Below are 9459 nucleotides of genomic sequence, written 5' to 3' on the forward strand. Positions count from 1 at the left end.
ATAAATGTTCATCTGTATTGCAAACAACAGTAATTTCTAAGCTCCTACCTCTCATTCGGTCATATACAGGTCAAACACCTCTATTGGTGTATAAGTTAATTTTCTCCTAATTTTACATTTATCAAAACCTAAGATACAAAAATGTTTTGCTTACAGTTTAGTTTCAACACCGTCTGGCCTAACTCAGATAGAGAGTATATATTTCCAGCATTAATATTACATTGTAACAGGCTATAAAGGCAACTAAAATAAATAACATGCTGTTTTAAAACTTGTATAATCAATCAAACCTGTCTTACACGAGACTATATATTTTACATTTCAAATGTTTACATTCCTGGTATTATTCTACAGGTATTTATTTACATGTTGACTCAGAAAATACACAAAGTCACCTTTGACCACATGAAGATGAACAGATTGAATTATATTAAAATGGTTCAATTGCAATTGATTCATTAATTCAATTCATCAAAACATTTGACTGCACATTGACTGAACAGCTGAGGGCTTCATAAATGGACAAAAGATATATAGGCTACATAAGAGATACTTTAAGCATATTTCTGTCTGTGATCTGAGTCATTGCTTACAGTGACTGAGTGGTGTGAGAGGGAACGGAGGACCTTGAGGAACGGTGTGGGAGGGAACGGAGGACCTTGAGGAGCGGTGTGAGAGGGAACAAAGGACCTTGAGGAACAGTGTGGGAGGGAACGGAGGACCTTGAGGAGTGGTGTGAGAGGGAACAAAGGACCTTGAGGAACGGTGTGGGAGGGAACGGAGGACCTTGAGGAGCGGTGTGAGGGAACAAAGGACCTTGAGGAACAGTGTGGGAGGGAACGGAGGACCTTGAGGAGCGGTGTGAGAGGGAACAAAGGACCTTGAGGAACGGTGTGGGAGGGAACGGAGGACCTTGAGGAGTGGTGTGAGAGGGAACGGAGGACCTTGAGGAGTGGTGTGGGAGGGAACGGAGGACCTTGAGGAGTGGTGTGGGAGGGAACGGAGGACCTTGAGGAGTGGTGTGGGAGGGAACGGAGGACCTTGAGGAGTGGTGTGGGAAGGAACAGAGGACCTTGAGGAACGGTGTGGGAGGGAACGGAGGACCTTGAGGAGTGGTGTGAGAGGGAACGGAGGACCTTGAGGAGTGGTGTGGGAGGGAACGGAGGACCTTGAGGAATGGTGTGAGAGGAAACGGAGGACCTTGAGGAGTGGTGTGAGAGGAAACGGAGGACCTTGAGGAGTGGTGTGAGAGGGAACGGAGGACCTTAAGGAGTGGTGGTGGTTGGAGGTTCTGTCACAGCTCACGGTCCTCCTCCACTAGACCCCATAAACACAGTGTTGATGGGTGGCAGCGATGACACCATGTCACGTACCTCAGATGATCCCTGGTGAGAAAGCGGTGCATCCTGGGAGTGGAACTCGGCAGGACCTCCATACATGCAGGGTGCGGAGATCGAGGAGGGGAGGGGAGGAGCTAGAGACAAAAACAAGATTATCTTGAATGGGAAACTTACTAGAACAATTATACAAAGCACTCATCGTTTCACCCAGGCCATTGCTGCACATTGGTAGTGGAACAATGCCATTCCCTATTACAATGTAAAGTGCCTTGAGCACTAAATATAAATTAAATCCATCACTGACCTCCAGGTGTGCCCAGTGAGTCAGACTCAGGGTAGTAAGGGCCTGCAGGCTTTCTGCCTGTGTCATCCAGGATGTTGAGGGGGTCGTGTACATCAGCGTATGTTGGGACGGAACGGATACTGCTCACACTGCTGATAACTGACACATGCTGGTCTATCATGGAACCCAGCCTCTGGCTATCCAGGTAGCCACTGTTTCCATAGTACCCTGAAAAACAGAGAAGTTCCTCTATGAGCAGAATACACATTTATGGTACAACTTATTGTTAGGGCCCTGAGTTATTTCTGACTAGGTGACGTGACCACATGATCTAACCAGGAAAAACAGACTACTCAGGGCCTATTTCAATATAATTCATCCTTACCACTGTGTCCTGCTGTTGAGTAGGCAGACTCCTGACAGCCACTACTGTTTAACCCACTCATGACAAAGTTGTATCCTCCAGAGTCCAGTAGCTGAACCCCCTGAGTCTCCATCCCAGGATCAGGGACTGTGCTGTAATTGGAGGTGGGTCTGGAGCTATAGGGGGACACAGCACAGCTGCTGTTGAAGTAGTCTTTGGTAAGGTGCTGCTCACTGAAGGACGGGTAGTGGCTGCTATCGGAGCCGGTGTGGTAGGCAGGGGCCTGAGCGTGTGTCTGGGGCCTGAACACAGCCTGGTAGTTGGAAGTGGTTGGGTAGTAGCTGGGGCTACTGGAAGGCAGGCTCTGGTACATGGTGTCTGGGAAGGCTTGGCAGGAGATGTGGGGCTGGATGGTGGTGCAGGCGATCTGGGGTATGACGGCCATGGGGCCCTGGTTGATGACACTGCCCCTGTTCACCATGGCTGGGGAGATGGGAGGGGTCATCAGAGGGCCACTGTTCTGGGAAAAGTCCATTTGTCCTTGGAGTATAGAGGAAAGTGACTAAGATTTTAGACAATACAATAGGAACATTTATTATTAAATTAGCAATTGTCACACAAACTTATTTATGTTAAACCAATGAAAATTTCAATAAAGCCCACATACAATCGGGCAAATTCAATTCAGGAACTGACTGAGAAAATGTAACCCTAAAAATGCATTTGTACCTGACAGAGAGAATCCATCTGTTTCAGAGCCTTGGTAGACAGTCATGTTTGCCTGCTGATTAGCTGACAGGGTCATGTATGTGTGTTCTGAGAGGGACTCGTTCTTCACAGACAGATCACTGGACACCGCGCTGGGCTTGTTACGGTTGGCCAGGAAACAGGAGCTAGGGGAGGCAGTGAATGCCGCCTTGCTGCCATCTGAAAATAATCACAACAATGTACCTCAGTGATCCTACATCCTCTACAATTACTCCATACTGCTTCATAAAAACGGATAGTATTAAGATGAATTTCAATAACAACTTAATGAAAAAAAAAACAATCAGAGTTCTACATAATATAATTAGATACTCTATGTATGACATGTAATTGTATATTTTCGATCAAAAGTAAAAACAGTCACGCTTGCGTGTACCTGCATTTCTCATGTATTTATCTAGGATATTCTGGAGGTCTTGTTCTTTGTCATTGTTGAATTGTGTCTCAATAGCCAGAAGGATATACTCATCCAGCAGCATGCGGATTAGGTGGAACGAACCTGGGATGAAAAAAAACACATCTTAGTTTGCTACTAGCATAACAACCTCTTACTGTCCTAGTTTTTCCCACCACAAATCAACCTATTATCGTATCACATTTTTCTGAAGCTCAGATGTGCACTATCATGACAGAATATCCAAATATTCTCTAACAACCTTCACCTTACAAATTGTGAAACCGCTCCAAAGGCTGTTCTGTGTACCAATCACCAGGTGCGGAGGGTTTGACCCAACCAGCCCCAGAGGTCTGCCTTCACCTGGGCTTTCATCTCCCCAGACCTGCTGTTTGACCTGTTGGGTCATGTGATTGTTCTCCAGTCTGTTTGACTTTTGTTTGGTGATAGACCCGTCATGGCCAGGAGGTGAGGAAGGTGCATGGAAGTCTGTCTCCAAACACAGTGCACGCGACCGAGAGATAATGCTTTGTTTACCTGGGGCTAGGTCATTATAATTTATGGCTCATTGTAGCATTCTGTTCAGAGCCAGCCGACCAAACAAAATGATAAGTGTGTTTGTGTCTGTCGTAGTGCCCGACCGGGTATCATTTAGGCTATGGTAGAAGTAATGAGTTTAACTAAAAGCTGAAATGACATATAAATAGGCTAGTGTACAGCATTTCCTGAGTGTTCTAGATGTTCCATGGACATACACACTATCAGGAGGAACTGTTATAGAGGGATGTAGTCATTTCTTACCAAAACTTGTGGCGTTGTTCAACGTGAGGTTGTGCATAACACGTGCTCCAAAGAAACTCCACTTGAGGAGGAAGTCCTGAGCTCGCTTCTTTATGGACCGTCCGTTCTGCTTCCCAGGCTGGAGAGGAAGGAACAAACAGATTGGATGTCAACATCCAATCTGACAACCCCAATCTTAGATTGGAAATGGGGACAACGTACCTTAATGACCTTCTGCTCCACAACAGTGTCCAGCCACTCGATAAAGGATTCCACAGTGGCATTCTTCTTCAGTAGGTCTTTCAGCTCTTGGAACGCTGTTATAGAGTCATCTAGCAACACGAGGAGAAAGCTAATTAACATTGTTTACAGGAATTAACCTGGCAGTGTTTTCCATGTACAATGTAAATGTTCAATGAGGGAAAATGATTCAAGTCTCTCACATTCAGAGTAGAGGTCAGAGTCTTGGTCACCACTTGAGATGGTGAAAAGGGCTTGTGACCCTATGCTGTTCAAATCCACTTGATCTATATCCACCACCATGGAGTTCACCACATTCTGGTCAAAAAGAGCTGGTCTTGCGATCTGTTGTAAAAACAAAAAATGACCAAAAATGACATATGCAAATTCTATATCTTAGAGTCATAATAAAATGAATGATATATAGATATACTTCAAATACTTTTAAATATGTATTTGTAAAGTTAAACATGAACCAAATATGTATATTCTTCTGTGCTGTTATCAGTGCTTTACCTGGGCAAGGTGTAAGAAGGAGGTCTGACGTTTTAGAGAGGACACAAATCTGCGTGCGATCGGGAGCTTCTTCTCTGAGAGGCATTCTGGGAGGTTTTCTAGAGAAGACACCATCCAGTCTTCCCAGTGCTTGGCCAAGTTACGGATGTCTGCCAGGAGACTGCAAACAAGATACTCTTTACACACAACAGTACATGACCTGGACCGACTGCCATATCTTATGACTAGTAATTCCATATAGCATAAACCTTACAATACATCTGGTGCCCAGGTGAGCAAAACACAAATGTCGAAAGACAAAAATACTCTACCTTTCAGGCATCTCCTGCATTGTAGCAGGGATCAGGACATCTGTCAGAACCTGAAAAATGGATAGCACAACCTGTCCAGTTGAGGTAGGAGTCATTCAACAACTAATGAGGATGCTGCTCTATGATTCTGGAGAAACACCCACCTTATATAGTATAGAGTCACACACACAGAAGATGTCCACGATTATGGAGTTATCCAGCAGTGGTGAAAGATGGTCGGGCATTCCTTGCCAGAAATGCAGCAGAAAATTCTGTATCTGAAACATAGTAAATATAAATAGTGAGTCAGGAGAAAATTTGTCAGAAAAGGCTACAAAATCTTTTGTCTGGATTTTGTATAGAATACCTCTTCAAAGTTGACATTGATGGCATTGTCCAGGATGCACTGACAATGTGTTTTGTACATCATGATGAGCGTGTCCACCTATGGGAAATAACGTTTTGCATTTACATTTGAGTCATTTAGCAAATGCTCTTATCCAGAGTGAGTGCATACATTTCGCACTAACATAGTGTGAAGATAATTCACAAAGGTTACAGTCTTCTTGCTACTGAATACCATATGTGATCAGCAATCTTAATCTTAATAATCTTCCTAGGTTTTGGCCTTTCTAGGGAGTTTTTCCTAGCCAACGTGCTTCAACACCTGCATTGCTTGCTGTTTGGGGTTTTAGGCTGGGTTTCTGTACAGCACTTTGAGATATCAGCTGATGTACGAAGGGCTATATAAATACATTTGATTTGATTTGAATGGCACAGAAAGTTGAAGTGTTGATGAAAAAAACACAAACCTTCTCTTTAGAGACAGAACCTTGAAGCACTAGATGATGTACACTTGGGAATTCTGGGAGCAAAGTTCCTGTTTTGGAGCTGAGGGAGTATTTCCGAGTATATCCTCCCTGTTAAATAGAGGAACATCAAATAGTATGAATGTTTGACGTCGTAGTCTTGTAACAGATAGAATGTATTAGAAAACATGATTCACGTCACTAAAATCTTACAAGAAGATATGAAAATGAAAATAAACTGTTATTTGTCCATTATATATTTGTTCATTCATAACAATCTTACCTCATTCTTGAGTTTGCTCCCTGAAAATCTATAATCAAATAATAAATCAGACTGAGATTCAATTCCAGAATATCATTGCAATTTCAATTCCATAGTTGAGTAAGTAGCCTCAGACCTGGCTGATCACTTCCTATAACAAACATTACAGATTGATGTGTATTATGACAATGCTCCAGAGCAAATTCTGTGAATGATCTTACCTCGTCAAGCCTTTTCCTGAGTACACCAAGTGATAATAGGCACTGCTCTCTTTGATACCAATGCCGTAATAATGATATCTGTTGAATATCAACAACATCAATACATCTTATATTGAGGCATATCATATCACTACAAGAACAATTCTGTTTGAAAAGCAAACATTCCCCGTTACATCTTACTTTGAATGACCTCGGGTCCCAAGTCTTCTTGTTGTAAGAAGTGGAAATTTCTGACGAATTGTCTAATGTGCACAGAGAACAATACAAAAAAACAACATAATTGACATTTTCCACCACCATATGTTACGTTTATCTATAACATCACACCACAAACTCCACCGCATCCTCAAGACTCATATCACCTTGCCAAATGTAGCAGCACAGGCTGGATCCAGTTTCTCCTTCCTACAGAAGTCTAGGTAGTGAGCATACAGGATGCAACGTGGCAGACAAACCCCTTCACAAACAATATAGTTTTCCTCCAGCCTAGGGAACAAACAGTCACACAAATCAAATGTATAATCAATCATCAACAACAAAAAAATAAACATTCACATTCGTAAGAAGGATTGTTACTATACAAATGCATTACAACACAATAAATATTATAGTTGTAAAATGTTGTGACTTTGGAACACTACCATTGAAGGGTGAGCTGAGTCTGTTTCTTCTTGTCTTTTATGATCTGAGTGATGCTTTTCCTCGGGGTTGTCTGTTTGAAAGCCAAATCTTTGGAATACTCAACAAAATCCTGGTCCTCCTCAGAAGACGGGGTTTCATTAGTGTCCTCTGCTTCTGACAGTGTTGTGGGGGAGAAAACAGTCATGAGGTGAAAAATATTTTTCAGTTGTACAGGGCCATGACAAGGTAGGTGGCTAAATGAACCATACAATTAGAAATAAGTATTCCCTAGACAGGATTTCCAAGAGTCATGAAAATTAACATAATAGAGAAAAATGGGTCCCATATGGCTCAGTTTGAAGAGCATAGTGCCTGCAACGCCAGGGATGTGGGCTCGATTCCCAAGTGGGACCGGTACATGGTACGAAAAAATGTATGCCCTCACTACTATATAATTCGCTCTGGCAAGAGCGTCTGCTATGATTTATTTCTGGTCAGATTGAGTAGAATGTTTAGGCTACAAATGGTAAGAGAGAGGGAGAAAACAAGGGATTTGGAATACATGCTTTTCTTTTAGCCTACCCAACTAACATTAAAAAAGTATACTTTGGTGCAGGCATATTTCAACAAAAAACGATCCACAATTTAATACAGCACAAACTACTGCTTGACATCAACAAGCGCTCAATGTTTAATGGCGTTTATAATTTGATGACTCTTGGGGGAAGAGGGCCTCTCAGCAATCAATTATGTGTAGGCCTATTAATCCGAATTTATTCATCACCTGATTTAATTCCCGAATCATCTTCCTCGTCAAACTTTGAGAGTGAATGTCCATGGAAATCACGGTGTAATTTCTCGTCAGATAAAGCGGTGTGCATAAACTCCTCAGAGGCATCGCAGAATTTCTTGGTTGAAGGTGGAGGAACATGAAGAAATGGGCCATCCCGGATCGGGCTTGTATTCCGTTTCATAGGCATGTTCAATGAAAATATTATGAGGTAAAAAGTAAAACAAAACAAATACAAAATAACTGAAATAGAACATTTAAATGCATGTGTAAGAACATGTACACAGATTGTCTTCATGAGGCAAGTATCCTATCCGCACAAATACAATTCTCTAAATAAATATACTTATATATACTTTTCCCCCAATTTCATCATCTCATCTCATAATTAGATATCCATTTTCAGTAGCATAATAGAAAACAAAAACAAAGCGCAGTTCTCAAGTCTCTCCCCACACCTTACAATGAAACTCTGATAACGACCTTTTTGGAGTCAATGCTGTGGTTAAAGAACGACGTCACATTGGTAATTGCCTAGGGATTCATTTATCATATTTGCAGAGGACGGGGCGCTGATTCAGTCCATCAATGATTAACTAAAAAGCCAACATCTATCCTTGGTCTGCTGTAGTCCTGCACTGCCTCGCACCTTATGCCGTTAGCAGACAAATAAGTGTTTGCTATTTTAATCTCAAATTGAATCATCTATGCAATAAAGCTGTGTATTTGTTTACGCATAATTATTTCCTGTGTGTTTATGCGAAATACCTAAATGAAACAGTTTTTCAGCAACAAGGATATAGGCCTTGTATCAAATGCTACTCGGGATGTCCCCCTCCAGTGCAGTCAAGCCAATACGTTTCTTTTGCTCTAAAGTTGCATCTGAACACAACAAATCCGTTTCACACCTGACATTTAATTAAATACCGTGTTATTTTATCGAAGATTTAGTTTGCTGGGCAAATTCTCACATCATTTTATTTATTTATTTTAAGAATGTGAAATGTCAGAATAATAGTAGAAAGAATGATTTATTTCAGCTTTTATTTCTTTCATCACATTCCCAGTGGGTCAGAAGTTTACATACACTCAATTAGTATTTGGTAGCATTGCCTTTCAATTGTTTAACTTGGGTCAAACATTTTGGGTAGCCTTCCACAAGCTTCCCACAATAAGTTGGGTGAATTTTGGCCCATTCCTCCTGACAGAGCTGGTGGAACTGAATCAGGTTTGTAGGCCATCTTGCTCGCACACGCTTTTTCAGTTCTGACCACAAATTTTCTCTAGGATTGAGGTCAGGGCTTTGTGATGGCCACTCCAATACCTTGACTTTGTAGTCCTTAAGCCATTTTGCCACAACTTTGGTAGTATGGTCATTGTCCATTTGGAAGACCCATTTGCGACCAAGCTTTAACTTCCTGACTGATGTCTTGAGATGTTGCTTCAATATATCCACATAATTTTTCACCCTCATGATGTAATCTATTTTGTGAAGTCCACCAGTCCCTCCTGCAGCAAAGCACCCGCACAACCTGATGCTGCCACCCCGTGCTTCAAGGTTGGGATGGTGTTCTTCGGCTTGCAAGCCTCCCTTTTTTTCCTCCAAACATAACGATGGTCAGCTGTTTAAAGGCACAGTCAACTTAGTGTATGTTAACTTCTGACCCGCTGGAATTGTGATACAATGAATTATAAGTGAAATAATCTGTATGTAAACAATTGTTGGAAAAATGACTTGTGTCATGCACAACGTAGATGTCCTAAAAGACTTGCCAAAACTA

At 41.9% G+C, this 9459-nt stretch overlaps 1 protein-coding gene across 1 annotated transcript; it reads right to left on the minus strand.

The window, feature by feature from the left end:
* Nucleotides 1–803: 803 nt before the first annotated feature.
* On the minus strand, nt 804–8126 carry LOC112251709 (DNA-binding protein RFX6). The gene is made up of 19 exons (XM_024422664.2): nt 7673–8126; nt 6909–7062; nt 6630–6753; nt 6448–6509; nt 6268–6345; nt 6068–6095; nt 5788–5895; nt 5343–5420; nt 5140–5253; nt 4997–5046; nt 4686–4845; nt 4373–4514; nt 4152–4261; nt 3951–4068; nt 3132–3254; nt 2717–2914; nt 2009–2527; nt 1645–1851; nt 804–1474 (listed from the first exon to the last, which is right to left on the minus strand). Exons 1-19 carry the CDS (start codon nt 7974–7976, stop codon nt 1302–1304), a joined length of 2850 nt encoding a protein of 949 aa, XP_024278432.1. The 5' UTR covers nt 7977–8126; the 3' UTR covers nt 804–1301.
* Nucleotides 8127–9459: the final 1333 nt, after the last annotated feature.

This window comes from Oncorhynchus tshawytscha, linkage group LG05, assembly GCF_018296145.1.
Source record: "Oncorhynchus tshawytscha isolate Ot180627B linkage group LG05, Otsh_v2.0, whole genome shotgun sequence".
NCBI classification, from domain to species: domain Eukaryota; kingdom Metazoa; phylum Chordata; class Actinopteri; order Salmoniformes; family Salmonidae; genus Oncorhynchus; species Oncorhynchus tshawytscha.

Bases quoted from the DNA above. Each gene is read 5' to 3' on its own strand.
- LOC112251709 (XM_024422664.2), bottom strand. From the start codon at position 7,976: ATGAAGACAATCTGTGTACATGTTCTTACACATGCATTTAAATGTTCT. The intron at 7,063-7,672 runs GTGATGAATAAA...CAACACTGTCAG, and splicing joins TGATTCGGGAATTAAATCAG to AAGCAGAGGACACTAATGAA. The intron at 5,047-5,139 runs GTGGGTGTTTCT...TCCATTTTTCAG, and splicing joins GTGACTCTATACTATATAAG to GTTCTGACAGATGTCCTGAT.